Source organism: Epargyreus clarus, unplaced genomic scaffold (assembly GCF_041222505.1).
Source record: "Epargyreus clarus isolate Ecla_fem2 unplaced genomic scaffold, WU_Ecla_fem_2.2 ptg000019l, whole genome shotgun sequence".
Lineage (NCBI taxonomy): Eukaryota > Metazoa > Arthropoda > Insecta > Lepidoptera > Hesperiidae > Epargyreus > Epargyreus clarus.
The window spans coordinates 3,668,675-3,692,051 of NW_027332227.1; the positions used below are offsets into that span (position 1 = coordinate 3,668,675).

Below are 23,377 nucleotides of genomic sequence, written 5' to 3' on the forward strand. Positions count from 1 at the left end.
GAAGTAAACAAAAATAAATTATGGTGCATAATAATCCTCTTGGTCTATACAGCCCTAATTAAGGTAAGTGTGATAAAGACAACCAAAATCTGTTTTCTAAACTACTTAAAGGTACACTTTAATTAATTATTTAAAGTATGTTTTAGTTGGCTCACAAATAAGTGTTATGTATTGTATATCTTTCAATGATTTCTTGTTATTGATAACCAAATCCAACAAATATGCCACAATTAGATTGCCTATAGCTATTTAATTTAAATATAATACGTTATTGTCACGACACCTTCGTGTTTTCCATGTTTGTTTATTGTTTTAAATAAACATCTAATTCACTAACACGTAGGTTGCATTGTTCTAATCCGTACCATCAGCTAAAATGGTACACATTTATTGGTATTAGACGTAAGTACGTGTGTTTATCTTTATTTCTGCACTGTACAATTGAAATAGCAAACGAGAATGCAGGCCAGTTGATGGTAAGTCATTCCTGCCCGTAGACATCTATAACCACTGGTTACTGCTGCACATAAAGCAGGAGTTCTATATAACAGTACCCTTACCATGATTTCTCAAAACATCCCACAATTTTACGTTACGTTTACTCAATCCATTATCCTGTTCCGTTTGCTTCAGTAGACCGAGTAAACGTAACAATAAAGTAAGTGCTCAAGTATTTTTGTCTGCCTCACATGTTCGTAAAAATGAGAAACGAAACATAAAGCGCCATTTTGTCAATTTAGACATTTAATGTTATGTTACTGACACTATAGTTCTGCTACAATCCGCTAGGGGCGCTGATCGGAATTTGTATGGGAGAATACGTAAACAAATACCAACACAGTCATATTTCTCAAAACGGAAAATCTCATGGTAAGGGTACAGACGTTAAGTAAGTTGGAGGAGGAGGTTAAGGTTAAGACAGTCGCTTCGAATGTAAGTCAGCCGATATTTTCACCCTTCAACCAAAACTTGAAACTACTTCACGCTAGTGTTACTACTACACGACGGTATTATCTCTCCATGAAACCGTACTAGTCCCATAATAGTTATATTACTTAATACGCATTTTTATCGCTGTTTTCTTTATTTCTGTAACGTTGGTTTATCTCTTTCGTTGTCAAAGTTCGTCCTTAGGGACAACGGATTTTAAAGGGTTCATCCTTGCCTATGTTCGGTGCAGTCCCGAAATTTTGAACCGAAAACCTGTCGAAGTCCCGCAATAAATGGAAATAGAAATATGTATTAAAAGCTTCAATATAAAATTTTTTCATGAAAACTACCTAAGTATTATTTATAGGTGCATCACATACGCTTTTAAAAAGAACTTTAGTGCAAAGTATTCCTGGAGGCGCCGTATAAGTTTAACGTCCCCATAAAATATGCCTTTAAAAGTTTTATATCATAGTATACATTTAACTTATAAGCTATGTAAAAAAGCGTACTACAAACTAAGTGATTATTTGCCTGACAAAACGGTGTGGTCTGAAGTAGTTCCAGCTCCACGTGTACCATTAGGTTAAGTTTAACATTGTAAAAAACATTTTTTTAAAAGATGTGTGTTGTGGAGTTTCTTTCGCCGCTTCTTCTCCATAACGAAACACCTTGTGAAGTGGTGGTAGTTGTATTGACATTCAAAAAGTGCTCTGTAAAGAACCTACTTTGAATTAAAAAAATATATTTGATTTGTGGTCCTCTTTATGTATTTATGTATATGATATAATAATGTAATAACAGAAGGTAAATATGTAAACACTACATCAAAACAATAACAATAATTACTATCATAATAACTGCATAAAATAAACATAAACACTATGTAGAGTACATTGATCTTAAGCTTTTACGATAATAGTAGATATAAAATGTAACTAAGGTTTAATTGGAGAAAATATAATACTATTCAAACATGATTTAAAAGTAGTATATCTTATATATAAAATTCTCGTGTCACAATGTTAGTTACCGTACTCCTCCGAAACGGCTTTACCGATTTTCACCAAGATTTATATGCATATTCAGTAGGTCTGAGAATCGGCTACTATTTGGCGGGTCAGCTAGTGAGATTCCTTTCTACTTTATATTATTGCAGCCGTAAACCAGCATGCAGTTGATCTTCGCTAGGATTCTCTATAACCCATGGACTTCTTAAAAGTCCTGCATGCATTGCTACCCTGAGGGCAAGACTAGATTGAGGCATATACACATAGGCTACCAAAATATAATCCTCTGCTGTCAGATAAAAATTTGGGAAGAAAGTAAGATTTAAAAATCGCCATTTACGCGTAATATTACTCTTCGCTACCTGTATCCTTAGTAAAATTAGGTAATCATCATACCGATTCCCATTACAATTATAATGAGCAGTTAATTACAGAACGTCTAGTGGTCGTAAACGGTGCATCTACAGATATCATCAGAGGTATCGGCGGACCGGTTGGGCGCTGTCAAACAACTTTCCTTTTTGCTTTGTAACACTTGATTTATTTGCTCTTACATTATTCCGTTCAACGATATTTAATTCCTTGTCTTAATACCCTTATAAGCGCTCTATTTAAGTTTACCGGTTATACTAAGACAGACAGGTCTCGGGTTCGATCCTCGGTAGACTAAATTATGAAATTAGGTTTGTCAATCTGGATATTTTTGTACTTTGTGTCAATTATTAGTGCACAAATAATTTGAGCCTATTTAATAGAGTCTACACGATACATTACTAGTACACGGAGGTCCTGGGTTCGATTCCGGGCCAGACAGTCTCGATGATTTCGATTTTTGCTCTGAGTATTGTGGTTCCGTATTTTGTATGTGTGTATATGAGGTACTTTCAGCACAGGTAATTTCAGACTATAAATGTAGAAAACATAATTTCCATTCATGTTCTTATTTTTTCTCTATCTGTTTAATGTTTTGCCTTTTTAATATAATATTTCCAAGAAGAAGGGTCAAGTAAAGCTTACAATAGATGAGACTTCTGAAAAGAATTCTATAAATAATCTTCCCTGAATGAAAATGATGGAATTTGTAATATTTATAATATTATTTCATGTAATATAAATTACTAATGACGGTATAAGATACCTCTTACTTTTAATTACGGAGTGACGATATAACTTACCAGGATATCTCACACGTTCTCTAATTTAATGGAAATTGGTCTCTTCACAAAAATATTTTTGTATAATTAATGTGTCTGATATAGAGGCCATGTTAGAAGCCACTGCCGCCCTTAACCATTTGTAACTAATGATTCGATACCCAAAAGGGACACTAAAACTTGTGACATATAAGTCATACACTTAACATCAGCAAACAATTATAAATTTTAATTACTCGCAATTGATTTTTTGGCACCCCTTTACCACCAGGCGCCTACAATCAACTTTATATCGTCAACCCATTACTGTCCCTCTGCTGGGCTCGGTTCTCATCTAAGATCAGGAGCAGTTTAGGCAGGCATTCCACCGCATTGGTCAGATGCGAGTTGGTAAATTTCACACGTCTTTGAGAACTTTTTTTAAACTCACACGCATATAGGTTTCCTTACGGGGTTTTTACTCAACTTCTTCACTGTTAAGGCAAGTGGTAATAAACGTCTAATATACACCTAAATTAAAAAAAATCTGAGTTGCATGCTTGGGATTCGAACCGGAGGCCCCGAACGCGAAGCTAAGTTCAACCACTAGGCTATCACTACTTGTTACAGTCGCAATCAATTTTATTTATTAGATATCCTTCAATTTTGACACTTACTTGGAACTCCTCATTTGAACTTAAACCTCCGATACCTTTGACGAACCAAAAATAACTTTCGTGAGCCACTACGCAGTAAGAAATTAAATTAATATTGTAGCTTAAGCCTTTCGCAGTAATGAAACGTCAGAACACTGACTGACATGACCAAGTATAACCTATTGTTAATACGTAAACAGGTGCAAAGGTAACCTACGTATGGTATTTTTTGTGTAATAAAAATAGCAAAAATACGCTTCACAAACTAAATAGCTACAGACCATGTTGAAATAAAATTGAAATAAAAATATGTAAATTTGATCACACATGACTCGCTATATCTGAAGAATAAAATGTTCTTTTTTCATATAAAAATCAGCTTTAGAACCAAGAACCGAAACACGATATGTCTGGTATATATATCTGGTATATATATGGATATGGCAGGTATATATTTCTGGTCTGTAGATGGAAGTCTCATCTTATATATAAAATTCTCGTGTCACAATGTTAGTTACCGTACTCCTCCGCAACGGCTTTACTGATTTTCACCAAATTTTGTATGCGTATTCAGTAGGTCTGAGAATCGGCTACTATCTATTTTTCATAAGTGATAAGGGTTGTTCACCCCAATCATTTTTTTTATTTATATGGCAACACAACGTTTGCCATATAGTAGTAGTCAGCTAGTATTAATATGTAATCTTACAACTTAGTATTATTCAACCGTCACAGCTCTTGCTCGCGTAAAGCCGTCCTTTCGTTTCGGTGGAAGCGAGTGGATGCCTGTTGACTTATGAGGCGACCATATTAGTCCTCTGTACCCTTACCATGAGTTTTTACGTTTTGACAAATATTACTGTTTTGTTATTTTTTACGTACTTGCCCCATAGATTAGTAAAGATTACTCACTCCTAACAAGAAAATGTACCCAGTTTTGAGAATTGAAATAGTTGCGTAAAAAAGTTTTGCCACGTCTCCGTGCTAAAATGTCCCTAAAATATTTGAAATAATTATTTATTTATTATGTAAATTACGCAGTATTAGTTATTTATTCGTAAATTTTCCCTAAAAATGTTTTTATTTGTCAAGAATTCAAAAAAAGAACTTAGTAATAAGCCGCGTTTGGCTTCATTCAATTTCGAGGCGGCGAAGTATCTTTACTAATCTATGATTTGCCCATACTATTTCCAATCAGCGCCCCTAGCGGATTGTATCAGAACTATAGTGTCAGTAACGTAACCTTAAATGTAACATGTGATGCAGACAGAAAGACTTGAACACTTACTTATTGTTACGTTTACTCAGTCTACTGACGGAACGGAACAGAATATTGGATTGAGTAAACATAACGTAAAATTGTGGGATGTTTTGAAAATTCACGGTAAGGCTACAGAAGTAGACTAGTAACGATTCTAGAATCGGCTTTAGGGAGAACCCCTATTCCATATTGAATTGGCTACATTTGTCCATTGGCAATAAATACCACTTACAATCAGATGGACTGCATGCTTTTTTGCTACTGCAAGTTTATAAAAAATACTAGATAACCCGGCACACGTTGTGTTGCCATATAAATAAAAAAAATGTTAAGGTTGAACAACCCTTGTCACTTAGGGGTATGAAAAATAGATAATAGCCGATTCTCAGACCTACTGAATACGCATACAAAATTTGGTGAAAATTGGTAAAGCCGTTTCGGAGGAGTACGGTAACTAACATTGTGACACGAGAATTTTACATATAAGAGATTTATATATTATTTTTATTAAATATATTTTTAGGGGAATTTTCAAATAATTAAGGCAATTTTAGGGGGCTTTGTTTTAGGTTTAGGGATAAATGTTTTTGAGAGTTGGTAACACTGGTAGTAATGCATCTTTGATCGACTTCAGACAGAAACCATGTTAAATATGGAGTTGGTTACAGTTGTCCATGGGCGACAATAATCACTTACCATCTGGTAACGCTACTTCAATTTTATAAAATATATATATATATATAGTGTAGAATACATAGCATTATATATATATATATATATATATATATATATATATATATATATATATATATATATATATATATACACATTGATATACATTCTCATTGTTATAGAGTTAAGCCGTTAGAATCCCACTCCAACACAGTTATCCCAAACTAAAAGGGTTGGATACATTACGTAGAGCTGTTATCACATTTGCCTAGCTTTACGGTCGTTGACACTCTATTATCATATTACGTCAGCTCTATTTTAGGAAATAGATATTTGTTAGGGGTTGAAGGGTGCGGTAAGGGAAAGACATTTATACGAGGCGTTAAGACTTAGTCCTCAGGGGTGACATTGCATCTATGGCCGACCTCAGGTAATACGGCGATCCTGTCTGAAGTCAATTATATTATACATAAATAATAGATTTCCACGAGTAGGAGTGGTCACATACCATCAGGTAAACGGCATATTTCTTTAATACGGGAATTCTAATTACAGAATAATGGGAATAACTTTATGTTTTACATTTTCACATTTCTTTTATATAAGACATCGAACAAAGTCAGATGACATTTTATAAATCGAACACTCGCACTATAAAAAAAAGTAGAGAAAGTAATAAATAAGTGACGTAATCGATCAATAATTTATCAGTGAATTACATATATCATCTGTGAATGATCAGTAAATAAGTTTGTATGGTTTCATTGTAACTAGAGATCCAGATATCCAAATCATCATTTGGGATATTTGATACCAACATCACGTAGCAACATTTCCTGTTTACTCCAAAACAACAAATTAATATGGATTTGGGGTTTCTACAGCATACATACTAAATTATACTTTTTCGCCTCGTGTATTATGTTTTCCTTCATTTTTTTCTGGAAGACAGTTTTCCTGTTGTATCTGTGATTCATATTTTATCTTTAACAACCAACAGAATAGAGCTTCTCTCGCACAAGGTTATTCGTTATATAACACCCAATATCATTAAGAATAGTTTAGGATTAATTAACTTGTAATACCCACTTGTACTAAAGATCTTGTGAATTGTCCTAGAAATAAGCTTTTGCGTATAAAAACTTTCTGCGTTTAAATTTTCACGTTTTTATACTGCATCCAGTAGCAATAATTACTGCATTAAGTAAAGGACCTCCAACTACAATGTTTGGACAATTTCGAAGGTCACGCAGCACTAATGAATTATGCACATTCTTTTGGCACCGGAAGAATACTTATGCATGCAAAACACGTATATTTGTAATCACGAAACACGACAGTGACCGCGATACTGGTACGATCACAGCATCCAGCCGGGGAAATGCACCTACTTTCCACTGCCCACTGCACCTAGCGGGCTTTGGCGAACACGAACCGTAGCGCCATAAACACCGCACAATCGAACACAAATATCAATTCTAGTACGGCACACTAAAGTCTGTATCGGAGTGCGACGAGTTCATTTAAGCCGTCCACACATCGCACGCCATCCCGTATTTTCCGTGAGATAGGTATAGCTGGCGTCTGCTTCTGTCAGTCGTCCGTAGGCCGCGGCGCGAGTGAGTCGTGTCGATCGGGAGTTCGAACTGACAGTTGTGATTTGTATTCAGAGGATGCGGTGTGCTTGAATACGATGATCGGTGAAACTCGATTTAGTTGTATGGTGTCCCTTGGGTGAAGGGAGCGATGCACTTGCGAGCTCTGTTGACGCTAGAACGCTCTGCCGGCATGAAGGGGCAACCGGTCTGGTGAGATGACAACCGTACTCATGTATGTAGATTAGAAAGCACTCTTACCGCTTGGTTAGCATGTCTTATTGTTTACTTAAATGGTTACCATAATTCGGTTAGCAACCGGTTAAGTTTTTATTGGGAACGTAGCCAAGCATGTTTTTAAATTTTAAATAAAAATAATGTATTGAATAGTAAACAATATTTAACAAATTTAATACATTTATTTGTAGGTATCTAATTTATTTAACATTAGGTATATTAGTCATTACGATTTGAAGCTACATTAATCTACTAATAATAGTTTAGACTAAGTGGACGTAAACCTTAAAACTACATAATCATCTCTACATAACAAAGACGAGATGCTCATTTGTCTAAATTTATGTTACCTGCAGTTTTTATGTTTTAAACATTGTTACTAGAACCTAAGATTTGTTCAGTAAGTCTATTTTTTTTTAATTTTGTAAAATGTAAGCCTGGTGGTCGAAAGGCGACCAAAATAATTATAAAAAATTGAGCATTATTTAATTAATTATGCCGATGTTTCCAAACAGAAAGTCAATAGATAAAGAAAAGAAAATATTGTTTTCTCCATCCCTATTTATGTACAAGTAGTTCGCCCAGTTGTTGAAATCCTTTAATTAATGAGACTAAAGCTCATCAATCATTACCAAAAAAATAAAAACAAAACGCCGAACGAACAAAACAAACAAAATTGACTTTAAGTACCTACTGTTTTGTCTTACTCTCTTTATATAACGATTATGTTTGTCAATTCTGTCTACATAATCGTAAATACTTGACGTCAAATAATTTAATATTCTATCAAGTGTCGATTCAAATCAACACGCGAACATAGAAATACAAATGATCAGTGACCACACTTACAAATAATTGTTGGTCGAAGTACTTTACGTAATGAGAATCTACAATTAATTTTGTATTGTAAATGACAAATGAGTTTTATTTTAGTTATCCCCATACCAATAAGTATGGTTCGATAGTCCTGTTGATCTCAATACCGCTGTTTTTAAGATATGAAGATGTTTTAATAATTATTTTTAAAGATGTCAGTTGACAAACGCTGATGAGAAAGCTATACAGTTAAAAGCTACTCAGTTTTTTTTTTATTTTTAACACCTTTCTACTCCCATAATAGTTATTTTCGTTATGCATATCGGTCATTATACAATAATGAATTCTACTACTCCACAAAATATTCGCGTCCTTTGTAAAAAATGTTTACAACAAATATACGCAAACCGGAATGACTCTATCTAATTGTTTTAGATTTAGATTATTAAATTATGCGATAACAAATACGTAAAACATCTACTTATCTCTACGTAGAGTTCACTTTTAACAAAATTTCGGAGTATACTGCATATAATATTTATATATAGAGTAGGTATATTTAGAACGCCCACCTGCTCTAAATATAAATGTTACTGTTACTGTAATACTCTAAATAAAAATAATATAAATATTTTCACTTGTTATAAATAAAAATATTTCAATTATTTTTTGTTCCACCTGTTTCAAACATATATTGACTCAGCTTGGGATATTTGATTAGGTGACGTTTGGATTCCAACGACAAAAACTTACCTGAACCAACGATGAGCCTTCGAAGAACTGGGGATAACTCTTGTAATATTTTTAATAAACAACATTCATCAATCCCAACGGAAATAAAACACACTGTGGGTTTTGGTTATTGTTTTTTTTTTGTTTGCTCTTAATTTAGTTTTCGATAAAAATCACGATAATTACTTATTTCGGCTATTTTAAATGAGAAAAAAGAAATACAGTGACTTAAATATTTCCTAGCCGTCTTTATTAGTAGTATATCGATGTTCCTAGCTCTATTATAACTTATTACTATACAAACCTATAAAATTAAGTATAAGAATACTGTCGTGATCCTAAAACATTATGATGCCCGAATGTCAAGAGATAGAGCCGACAGATTACAATGACGACCCGTTGGGTAAAGCGGTCCGGATATCGATCTGACACACAGCGAGTTCTGGGTTCGATCCCCGACCAGACAGATATCTAAATGTTGAATTTAGATTTGTGTTCTTAATTCATTCAAAATTTGCTATTATAATTAATGAATATGATATGAATTTTTGTTATAATTAAAGACAACATAGTAAGCGTATTCAAAATAAACTAGACATTTTCTTCCAAAACCAATTTTGGAATAGTAAGAAAGATTAAGAAAGCCTTAAGGTTACAACAGCTTTCTTTAGCTTACCCAGCGATACTAACTAAAAAACCAAAACAAGACCAAAAATGCCTATCGACGCAGATTTCTTCAAAGCCATCAAGGCTATTTGTGAAAAGCCTCGTTATACATTCCTCTCGCCGTCATAGCCGGCAAACTTTCTGTGAACTGTTGACACTGACGAGGGCAAATTTACTCATTTACACTGTCCAGATAACACTGTTTGATCATGATTGGATAAAACAATCATTTGTCTTCATCATTTTGAAGTGATCATACAATTTAAGCGGAATTTAAAGTATGCTTAAAACATTATATACTTTATAAGAAAAAGGTTTCCTCGAATACACAAAAGAAATTATTTTTAATTCTTATAGGATTACGTAATTAGAAATGGGGGAGAAGGAAGGAATCTTTGAAATAATTTCTCTAATAGCAAGGATTATGTTAATACCCTTAAAGGATTATTCTGCTAATAGATAGAAAAGTATAAAGTTCTTCAGTAAGCTAAAATCATAGTATCGCATACGCTTTGACTAACTAGAAAAATGAGATATAGCATCCTGCAATAAAAGGCCCTGGGAACATGAACTACAACATTAGATAACATTGAAATTTAAAAGGCAGACCAACTAAATACATAAACTAATAAAACCAACTAACACACAAGAAATACTTTTAAATCAAACCATCAAATGGAATTTAACCATCTAAATACAATACGAATATTGGTTCTAATTACTTTACAATCTCAAATGTTGAAAGCAAGACAGTCAAATTTGAAGTAATAAGTAACAGTAACAGATTGCAAAGTAGACTGCATAACGACTGCTATCATACCGCTTTCTTGCAAGAAACCCAGTTCTCACGGCTCATAAACTAATTTAATGTCATTATACAGAAAATCTCCGTAGAATCATTGTGTTATAAATAGAAATCATTATTCACGTAATAATAACTGTTTTTTTTTTAATATAGGAGTAGCAGACGAGCATGCCGTCCACCTGATGGCAAGTGGCTACTGCCGCCCATGGACATCTGTAATCAATCCCAGGCAGGATTAGATTCCTACCTGAGGTCTAAGGCTGCTACCTCTGAGGACTAAGCTGAAACGCCTCGGGAAAGTGTGTCTCCCTTACCACACCCTTCAAACCAGAACACGACAACTCTTAACACTGCTGTTATTAGGTATAAATAGGTGTGGAGGTGGTGCCGCCGGAGTCGAACCATAAAGGGTTCTACCACCTTCTATACTGTATACTGTATACAATTGAAATATTGTAATCAATATGCTTCGGCATTCAGGTGACCTATTTCAGAACATATGTGTTACGTACATTAACCTATTAACTATAGAATTAATAGAGGAATCTTTATACATTCATAAACACATCTATATATAAAAATGTTTGTCTGTATTTATAAAGGATATGGAATCGTAAACTAACCATTTGATCATATGATGATCTATAGCAAAATTGTTGTGCATGAGCCCACGAAGGTTTCTAAGTTGGTACGACCAATTTTCGACTATTATCGGTATTTTCTGAAATACCGATAATAATTACAAGATAATTAAATACCGAAGCGCTTAGCCCCGTGGCCTTTTTAGATCGTGACCGATCTACAAAGTTAAGCAATGTCGAGCGCGGTCGGGAATGGATAGGTGACCGCTAGTGGCTGAATATCACGCTTCCGGGTTTAGGAGGGTATTTAATGTTTCACCTCGTTTGTTAATATTAGATTGTTAATAGTGGTTAAATCTTATTATAAAAATCATTGATGGTAATGCTTTTTGAATGGACTAATTGGGAACTCTACAATCTGTATTCAGAGCTGTCTCAATTGTACAGAGAGGCCTAAGCCCGACATATTAATGTGTGTATAATGGCCATTTGAAATTCAAAACGAAAATCATTGGATACCCATATCATGAAGATGCATAAAAAATAACTAAGCCGCCTTCTTGGGGGTCCGCTATATTGGGTTAAGAATGATGTCACTACACTAATGATGCATTGTCATCTAAACCAAACGTATATGAAAAAAAATCGGTTGGAATTAACTTTTTAAAAATGAGTTGCAAGATTTGACTCTTACATACATACGAACTAACAACACAAGTTACATAAAAGCTAGTAATCTAACAAAAAGAGATAAATATATCAATAAAGGTATTCTTAGACATCCATGCTGCTTTTCCTCGATTTGTTTTCAATAAAATTTATATATACGAACAACAAACCATAAGGTAATCCGTGATTCAGAACGACCTAGAGTAACTTCAAAAATGTAGAGCACGAAACGATTTTAAAAATAGACCTATTTTTGTACCAAGCAGGCCGTAAATGAATCGTTTAGTAGCAAAAAGCCGTATCACAATGCAACAATTTACAGCCGTGGTCCAGAAACAATGCGTTGTGTAGAACTCTACATTACTGATTAAAGTCGCGCAGAAACTCTATCTATACATCCATACTTAATATAGAAACTCTATCACTATTTACTTTAATTTCTATTCGATTGTCTATTTTAATGTATCTTAAGATACTTCTATATTTAATTAATTTTAATTGATTCAATTTGTAGGTCACAATATAGCAAATATGGGATTCTGATCATTATGAATTGTAACCAATATCAAATTGTAACCACGTTGCAGCAAATAAAGTTATTTCATCTCATTTCATTTATATATTTACTAATACAAAAAAATGTCTAAGACCGTATTTGAAATAACTTTCTGTGCTCAATGCACATTAATCTTGAAAGTAACCTATTTATAACCATCGTAATCCAAGTGTTTCCGACAATTAGCGGTGTTACAAACTTAATTTACCTTAGGCTCAATAATCTGTTTGGAGGTCACATGAATAGCTCCCTTCCTGATCGAGTTGATTTGTTTCAAATGAATAACCACGTTGTTTTTAGCCAAAAAAGGACAAAACAAAACAGTCAACTGTTTTTGGCGTCTATTGTCGAGCTCTACTAATATTACTTTTTTAATACGCTTTTATTAGCTTGAGACGTATGTATGTTGGTATGTTAGTATGTAACGGAATCTTTGAACATGATTTTAACCCCCTTCAAAACGTCGGATTAACTCGAAATTTGGCATACTTATTAAGGATTTATATTATATATTCGAATTTTGGATCGAAGTTTAAATATTTAGGAGACACATGATCTTCACTAACAGCTATATGAATTTAATTAAACCGCTCGACTCTATTATATCGCGTTATGATGTGTGAAACCGAGGTATTAATTTTATTAATCAGCTTTTACTATTCGTGGTCGGTCATTGGTACACAAATTAGTTGCACTTGTAAATTTTGGAGCCTGTATATTGTATAAAGGACAATGCCCATGAAAGTATGGACCGCCGTCCAGAGTTGCATCAAATTGAAACTTGTTGTGGACGATGTATAATTAACCAAATACTACCACCAATAATTATTTTTTAGATCAGCACCCGGGCTCTGAAGTTATTTACCGAAATGTCACATAACCTCAAAATCGAAATTATCCGACGATAGATTGATGGTCGGTTTTAACTGATAGTAGGTATCTATAATGTAGTTCGACTAACATATTCCATTTACTTTTAAAGGTAGTCGGTAAAAAAAACCTAAAATAATCCTAAAAACCTAAAATAATGAATTCCGAGTATAAAATACCGCCATTTTAATTTTTAAGAACAACAATCAACATTTCATCTTATTTTTTCTTAAATGGCATCCCCTTGTTCAAAGAAACTATTCTGATCGACAAACTATGTAAAAAAATCAAAAATTTTTTTTAATATTACTTTCATTTTGATGCCTGAGAAAAATCATTAATCAAAACACTAATAGATCTTATTTAATTCCGAGTATAAAATTCCGCCATTTTAATTTTTGAGAACAACTATCAACATTTCGTCTTATTTTATCTTAAATGGAATCCCCTGTTCAAAGAAACTATTCTGATCGACAAATTATGTAAAAAAATCAAAAATTAATTTTAATATTACTTTCATTTTGACGCATGAGAAAAATCAGTACCAAGAATGGGCATACTCCTTTACATTTGATGAAAATTATTTCCATTTATTATTTTACAAGCGTTTCAAAATTTATAATTGTGTCTACGGGCAGTCGCAGAGTTATTTAGTACAATAGAAATATTTGTGATATATAATTTATACTTTGCTCTATTACTCATTTTGAGAGCGAAAACCTTTTGTTAAATTTTGCCCGAGACTATTGTATAACACAAACTCAATAATGAAGTATTTTCACAGTTAATAAAACAGACATGTCACAATAGAAAGCTAAGAGAATGCCAAATGGTCGGCTATTGCATAAGCTCAAAAAGTTGAACTTATGAAGCCAGGGTGAACAGAGCTGAACTTTAAACCTAATCGATTTAGAGCTTCCTTAGTGCTTAGAAATAGGTAGTTTCCATAATTTTACCTGAGTACCTTTTACCTACTAAACTTTATTTTACAAAAGTAGGAAACAAACGTTTAATCCACCTAATAGCAAAGGCAGTGCTGCTATGGACATCTATAATCAACCCAAGATAGATATAGACTTCTACCTGAGATCTCCCAAAGATGCGTTGCTACCCCTGGGGACTAAAGAGTGATTCGTATATCTTTCAACACATCTTGTAAATCATAACACAGCAGTGCTTAACACTCCCATTATGGGTATAGGTAGAAATTGAGGTGGCGATCATTCCTACAGAGTCCAATTACGATAAAAATAAAGATAAACTCAGTTTTACACTATAAACCTGTAATCAATATAGAACTTACTTTAGTACTTAGAAATAGTTCCCATAGTTATCGTAAGTACTATTCTAAAGTTATTACTACTTTCGTATTTCTTTGAACCATTGGTTGTTTATCGGGAGAGCTTTTAAAAGCCGAACATATTTTATACCTACGTTTATTTCCCAACGCACGCTCACCACCTACATACCATTCCAAGCTTCATTTAAAGTAGTGTGGAAACCACTAAACTATAATGTTAAAATATGTTAGTGTTATTCATATTGTAATTTCTTTTATTATGTTTTTGAAATTATAATTCTTTTACGCATTTCAGAGTGTATTTTTGTGAAGGAAATTGCGCGTAAGAATGTATCACATAATATACTTGTATTGGTCGTAAACAGCGCCATCTAGTTTAAAAATTAAATGCGAATATTTCTGATTTGTTTTCAAGAGGTCGTAGTAGTGGAATACTATTTAACTTTTATATAATGGACCGAAAACTTTCTTACAATAGAAGTGTATATTTATTTGGACTAGGTATGTCTATTGGTCGTATGCACAATTGAAAAAATATTAATTGCAAAAAAAACGTGACAAAGAAGTTTAACTTCTTACGAACGTACAAAGCTACACATATGCTTATCTGATTTGAAATGATTTAGTACATACTAGTTTATATCACCCCCTTTATACGGTTTTATACAGGAACAAAAAACGGTTTTACCTACCAAACGGTGAATGACTTCATGGTCTAACGTACTAGAAACCCAAATGAGTGTGTCTATGAAACAGCACTATTAAACCACGCCCGCTAATCAGAGTTCAGATAACGGCACACATGGTTATTGATACGGTAATGGGAAAACAATCACGTGATCGCATAAAGCGTATACAATGTAAATATTTGCACAAAAACTAGTGCGGCCGAAATATGCTTTCGCGGGAAAGATCATGAGAAACGTAGTTTAAATGTAGATCCAGATTTCTGGGTCAACTACCTACCTGACTAAATCGATTTGATATAAGAGGTGAATTTTTGGTAAGTTTATTCGACGCTGTCGAATTGACGGCCATTATTCGTTTCGTACATTCTGCTTTGTCGACGTAAATTTTTGTAGAATACTGCAACCTAATTTCATGTAGACATTTTATCAGATCAAGGTACTTGTCTTTGACAATATTTACAAAATCAGGTTAGCATATTTTTATCTATTCGTAACAGTAAGAATAACTATATACCTTTCAATAAACAAAGTACACTAAAATTTAAAAAAATCTATAAGTAACTCGCACTTTACTTGTATGCAGGTACATAAATACTTCCAATTCATTTCGTTCTTCTTAAATAACTAAAATAATATACTAAATAATTCTGAAGCACCACGCACGTCGCCCCAATAAAATCGGTCAGATATTACTTCACTGTCAAATACATATACCGTTACTGCGATTTATGTTCATAATAAAATCACCCGAATTAGGTATAAAACAGAATACGCATTAAATAAATCTGCGCAACAAAGTGCCATCTGCACTCAATATTTATCATACGGACACACGCGATGTTGCCTTCTGAGTGTACCACGTGATGTAAAAAATTACATCAAACCAGATCAGACACCGAGATCGCAGCAAGTTCGTCGAACTCGAATACCTAAGACTTTTTGCCGTAAGTCGAAATCTTATTTCGTTTTTGCGTCGAATCTACAGATCGAGAGGTTGACCTCTCGTCGGGGAATTAACGACGAAGCTAGCAACACCGTTAATAAGGGATATAAATGATTGTTATCGAGGAACGCCCCATTTGCGTTCCCGTGAGCTATAATTTAAATAAGTGATTTAGTACGCGAAGTTCTATCCGCCTTCAAGTAGGGTAACTTCGGCGAGAACTGAAGCTCAATAGGTGGTTTCCGATTATTTCCTTCATGAAGTTGAAGGACTTTGTAATAGGGGTTGGAACCGAAGTTAGCCTTTGAATTAGAATACACATGTTCATTATTAAAGCGACTGTATAACGTATGGAGATTAAAGGTAATAATGGCAATGGAAAGCAGTAATATCTTAGTTAGGCCGATTAAGAAATCGAAGGGTGCTAGGTTCGAATCCCTGGCACACACCTCAGGATTTTCAAAATTTTGGGCGTATTAGAAATTAATACTTGCTTAGACGTTGAAGGAAGACATTTTGCGGAAATCTACCTACCTAGGATATTTTAAAAAAGGCGGCCCGTGCCCAAAAGTAGTGACTATGTATTCTATATTCTATATTATATTCTACATTCGATGTTATCGAGACAATTTTTATGGTGTCGAAAGTATCGCATTGTGAAAGCGACTAAACCACATTGACACGCAACGATCGCTATATTGCTATACGGAAGGAAATTGCTCTAGAAAAATTAATGGTAAAATAAGCTATCTTTGATATACCACTTTAGTTTTTTTACCTTCCGTTTAACTCTTTTTACGCGGCCTCTAAGAAACAACTAGATTTAAAATTCGTAATTTTGAGGAAAATATCCAGAGTTACAAAAAAATAAAAGAATAAAAAAATATATTAGTTGATATAAAATAAAATTTATAAAATTCCTTTATTTCAGGCAACTAAAGACCAATATAGCGGCAAGTGTTTAATTTTTAAACTAGGAAAGCAAATAAATTATTTCAAAAGACGCATATTTTCAAAAATGTGAGTGCATATTGGACATTAGGTTTCAAAATCATGTAGTCTATTTTGCGAACTACACCGTTGTGTTCAATTACATAATAGGAAATATCTGTACGATTGCAAAGTAGCCTCGAGTCTGGTCTTAGGCCATTACAGTAACGGTTAATGAATTTTACCGTAAGCACCAGTTATGGCGTTGTGGCACGGCACTGAAAATGAAAGCAGTTTTTCATAAAATTATCTTTTATGTTTTATGCATCCATTAGTTGATGATTCCTTTTTAATCATAAGCAGCGATAAATAGGTTTGAATCTTGGCCTTTCACACTCGGGGTCGGGGGTTCAATATCTGATATTTCGATATTTATGCCTATTAGAAATTAGTTTTGGACAAGAAAGATCTTATGTTTCTATGAAGACTAATGTGTACTAGACCTAAGTGGTACAATGCGTCCTGAATCTTTCTCACTCTGATAGAATATATGTGCCCATTTTGACAGAAGTAGACAGAAGTATAGTAATAAGGTAACTGATTACAGTTATACATCCCATCGAAGCCGTATGCGCGTACTTATGTCAACATACGTGAGATAAAAATACGGCATTATCAACCGTTAAAAACCAATCTAATAGGCGAAATTACTTCCATGAATATCATAATAAGTATGAGTGGTTGTTCAACGCAATGGCTCAAAGGGATACGCTAGATGTATAAATAAACACAGATGATCTGGATCTAAGCCAGAATATTAATGTGACCTGGAAAATGGCGACTTCTATGCGACTTGCATCGTTGTGCGTTTCTTCATTTTCATCGTTAAACATGTGTCGGGCCATTTGTCTCACTATATACTGAGAAACTATTATTAGCTTAAGAAATGTTATATACAAAAGATCTAATGATCGCTAAACAGCTGTAACTTTCTTTCACCATAACTAATAACAATCGATCAAGAAAAAAGAAACAAAATCAAAATCAAAGTCGCATCATCCGTTTAAGAGCTATGATACACACATTCAACTTATAAAACCCCTCTTTTTGCATCGGCAGCTAGAATATAAGAAAAAATACTATAGTGGTAAACCTTTATGTTGTCTGTAAAAGCAACCTTATTTCTGAACATACCTACTATGAACTACCGTACCCTTACCATGAGTTTTTACGTTTCGACAAATATGACTGTTTTGGTATTTGTTTACGTATTGGCCCATACAAATTCCAAGTTCTGTCACAATCCGCTAGGGGCGCTGGTTGGAATTAGTATGAGCAAATACGTAAACAAATACCAAAACAGTCATATTTGTCAAAACGTAAAATCTCATGGTAAGGGTACTGTTATCCGTCTGCCTCAATATCACTCCGTTATTCATATATCGCCTATCTCTTTCTAATATGTGATGAAACAAGTCATGAAACTAAAAATATTAAAAAGCAGCAAAAACATGATCCGTGGCCTATATGTTAAACGGGACATTAACATCATTCCTAAATTAATGGCGAACAATTACGTAGTTTTATCTCATTTTTAGCTTCATGTGCATTTTCTCTGCACTAAAAATTTATTTTAATACATCAGCTCATGCCATTATTCTTTATTAACATTATAATTGTGATATAGTTTTATTAAATTTCTACGCGATTTATAGATTACTAGTTTTTGCCCGCGGCTTCGCCCGCGTTTATAGAAAATAATATGACATACTTATATACATAAAACTGCAAATTCTTACCTTCATTGGAACGACAGTCGGGGTTCGAAGGTTCCAGAGTTTGTCGTACCAACTCTGGAACCTTCGTGGGCGCATAGACAACAACTTTGCTAAAGATCATCACTTGACCAAATGCATAGTTTACGATTCAATCCATACTAATATCGATTAAAATAATCGTTTTTTTTGGTCCAAAAGATCAATTCTCCGATTAATAGATCTTAGGTCGCCATTCCTAGTTCCCCTGGGATCTCAGGGATAAAAACTATTATATGTTCGTTCTCGGGTCTCAGACTATCTCTGTACAAAATTTCATTAAATCGCTCAGTGGTTTAGGCGTGAAGAAGAGACAACCAGACAGACAAACAGAGATACTTTCGGAAGTATAATATTAGTAAGGATATAAATTTTGTCGCAGAGGTTATAAGATTAATTAAAAGAACAAACCTAATCGTACAGCGTACACGCATACATAAAGATACTCGGACAAAAGGTTGTAAGGACACGTATGAGTTAAAAAATTCAAACTGATGGTAAATAAATATGTCTAACAATATTGCAAAGTAGCTCGCCACGTCATTGCTTTGTTTCAGGTGATATCGCGTCCAAACACTGGCTTATCACAAAATATTGGAATATGTAATATGCCAAAGTAATATTAGACCATAACTGCAGCATCAAATTACATAATTATTCACATATCAGAATATTCCATTGTTCTCTGAAATATAACTGAAATATCAGCTTGTAGTACGTAGCGTAATTAAAGTTATTAAACTTTAATTATTAACTGAAGGACACCACTACTTAACTACATTTGGTATTGAAAGTTGAATATAAATATTGCTATGAAATAGTTCACTTTGCAATTGTTATTACGTAGAGAATAAAAATTTTAAGGTATTTTAAAGTTTGCTTTACACCCCCAAGGGGTTAAACATAAACATCGCTACCACAGTCCCGACCTTCGCCTGTTTAAAGTCACAACCCACGCAAAACCGTTAATTTCAAAAGGAACACCATTTAAACTGTTTCTTTTGCACGCCACAACTTCATAAATCGGCACGATATTTCTGCTACACGAAAAACGTCTAAGGTTTAACTACTGGAAACTAATTCGATTAGGTGAGATCGCGGTGAGTCACCGATCGAGTCGATTTCTAATGCATACATATTTGTATCTGAGGTTACACGTTTCGAAGATCAAGGCTATCTTCGAGATGAACTCGAACGCGACGGTCGTAATATAAATATAAACGTGTTTGTTTCACGTGTCTTATTAATATTGTCTCTTATTTGTATTGTCATTTTTATGCGACAAGCTTCATATCCGCATTATACCTTGTGTGGTATGGATGATATGCGTATCTAAGGCGTTACAACTTATTCTTTAGGGGTAGCATAGCACTTGGTCGACCTCAGGCAGGGATCTAATCTTATCTGGGATTGATTACAGATGTCCAGGTGGCGATAATGGCTACGTATTAGATGAACTGCTTGATCGTTTGATACTCCTATGTGAAAAAAAATCTTATTATATAAGTAGTGATATTTGGCAAACATAAAATGTCGTCGCGATTCACCGTCCAAGAACTCTACCCACACAAACAAGACTTTTATTCGTGGGACAAATCCAGGCGTGAATTTATTTTTTACGTTCCATTAGTAAGCCCAAAGCTTCGTGATTTATAAGGCAGTAGCTGGCTGTAATAAGATCTTATCACGGCAGGCCTGACCCTGAATTAAATTTACCGGATTGACTAAACTTTCTGTTATTAGTCACTTGTCAAGCTTCGCCGTTGGAATAGCTATGTTGTAGATCTTTATGGGTTCTTCGCTATATTAATGAATGTAAAAAGCAACTGATTTATTTAAAAAAAACGTGCATTAATAAAAAAAAATATATGTGCTCTATATGGAACAAATATTTGAAACTGTAGTAATGAATCATACATGTAAGAAGTGGTCCATTTTAGTTCTTTAGGCGTAACTATACTTATAACGCATCTGTGGCCGATCTCAGATATGACTCTAATCATACCTGAGCTTAATGACATATGTCCAAATGTAAATATAAAGATATATCATCATCAACCCATTAATGTCCCACTGCTGGGCACGGGTCTTTTCTCATAATGAGAAGAATTAGGAAATAATCCACCGCGCTGGACAAATGCGTATTGGTAGACTTCACATACCTTTGAGTTTTTTTTTTTTATAAATCTCTCTGATATGCAGGTTTCCTCACGATGTTTTCCTTCACAGTTTAGCAAGTGATAATTAATTTCTAATACGCACATAACTTTGAAAAATCAGGTGCGTGCCTGGGATTTGAACCTCAGACTCCTCGATCGAGAGGCTGAGTTTCTTAACCAATAGGCTATCACTGCCAACGCCAATAAAAAGATATAATAAATGGTAAACATCTTTATCCGTCAATAATATTTTGCTTATCAGGAAATCGAATAGCACACTTTCTATATAGCAACAGCACGCAACCGTCCTCACTAACAGAAATAAAAGCCATCAACTTGTATTTACTCCAGCCATTTCGCTTTGTCGTAAAAGAATCTTTTATCCGCATGTAGGTCAAGCAGCACGCATTACAGTAACAGCACTCAAAGAATCATAAACTCTGCAAGAAGGCACTGATCCCAAACAAGTATTTTCAGAACATTGAAAGCACAATACGAAAACGGACCGAAAAGCCCCGGGCATTTCCTACTCATTTTCCTCAGCGCTCGATATTTATTTTGTGATAACATTTCTTTCTTTTTTTTCTAAAGCAGAAATAAGAATACAATGAAAGGATTTCGTTTCTAGGGTTACGGTTGACTTTTTAATATTAATGATTTAATTTAGCAATGCCTTGAATAAGACATTATGCAATTTCAGAGGTGTACCTGCTTTATTAAGACACGTTTGATGTATTGATAATTTATATTATTACGTATGTACTTGGTAGAATTATTAGTAGTATTAATGTAATATTAAAACTATTACATGTTACAAATCAGCCCGCCACTAAGCAAAGCGTTTGATTGCCTGTTTGGTATGAACGAAAGTTAAATATCTATAAAAAAATGTGAGCCGTCACGGGACGCCTGGCAGATGTGAAACATCGACATTATTTTGTAAAAGTAATATGCAGAAAAGAACATATTGTGATAGGAACTAAATATGTCATAATGATAAAATAAAATATTACGATTTTTTTCCAGATAACGATGACTATTTATTGAATTCGATTGCGCATGGCGACGCGTCGCCACACCGTACACACTACTGCATATAGACTGTATATATATACCATATATACCATCGGCATGCGTCGCTACGCCAGAAATCGGTTTTACGTGCGGCTATAGATGTTTCACATCAAAAATTGTGATTTGACTTCTGAGAAACCACCGACATTCCTGTTTTTGCTTTGCAACAGCAGTGTTAAGCACTACTTTATTATGATGTAATGTTTGGTAAGAGTATACGAGTCGATACATTACAACTCTTACTGCATGGGCGGCAGTGGCTACCATCGGATGGACTTTATGCTCCTTTACTATGCCTATATTCTTAAAAAATAGGAAACTGCATAACACGTGCTGGGAGCGGCTAAATATCCACATTGATTCAAACCAAACCATTCAGACAAACCAAACCATTCAGACAGACGCTGTAAACGATACACTACAAATCATGTCCCCTGCCGCAGTGGCCTTGTGAGCGGCCGAGACCCTGCATTTGTCCGGCTTGAGCATCGTAATGAGCAGCTTATACGATGCTTAATAACATCACTAAGTATTTAGTCAACGTGCTAAATAGGATTTGCTCGAGTAAGCTGTTTAATAACTTAAAGCCAACGCTACATACGTTACATTGTAGAGATTTTGCGTTGAAGCAAAGAAACGTTGTACGATTGTGATGTATATGAAGTTACCATTGTAACCGCTGTGTATGAACTACCAACACTTACTTATCTGAAAAATATCAAATATGGGAAGCTTTGAAGACGAAATAAGTCCGCCTTACCACATTAGGTATGGGCATTTTCTTTACCAGAACATAAATGTGTAAACTAGGTAGACAAAGTGGTTCCAATTCGTATTCAACTACTAAAACGTAGTGATTACGTTCTCTTTGTCGACTACCATTAAGAGTTATACTTCTATTTTTATTGTTTTGATAAAATATCCAATTTCTCTGAACCTTGTAGTGACTATTTTAATAAAACACCTCGTCTTTCTCAGAACCTTTTTGTTCTCCAATTTTGTTATCCAATAAAACTGCTTGTTACTGTAATTCGTATACGCATATTTAAAATGACATGTTCCTATCAAATAAAACATAAAAAGCCTACAATATTAATCGTCTTTACTAATAACACACTCAAGTTTATTACTAACATGTTTTCTAATTATTTATTACTCACACGTGACATGAAATAATAAATGTCGCTATCAATATTACTTAATCGTATTACTTGATCAGTACAATTACATAAATTAATGTTTTTTAAGAACGATGTAGCCAACGAGCATGAAATGACGT

At 34.1% G+C, this 23,377-nt stretch overlaps 1 protein-coding gene across 3 annotated transcripts in view; it reads left to right on the plus strand.

Annotated features, from left to right (window-relative positions):
- The window catches only part of LOC140750121 (uncharacterized), a 121,135-nt gene that overhangs the window by 49,963 nt on the left and 47,795 nt on the right, over positions 1-23,377 (plus strand). Inside the window, exon 1 of one of the 3 annotated variants that reach the window (XM_073083499.1) lies at positions 7,247-7,492. The exons of 1 other annotated variant lie outside the window; for it this stretch is intronic. In XM_073083499.1, the coding sequence (XP_072939600.1) occupies positions 7,476-7,492 (17 nt within the window). In that variant the 5' untranslated portion in view covers positions 7,247-7,475. Of the gene's footprint in view, positions 1-7,246; positions 7,493-23,377 lie in introns of those variants that run through there. One more of the 3 variants, XM_073083498.1, reaches the window with a different exon arrangement.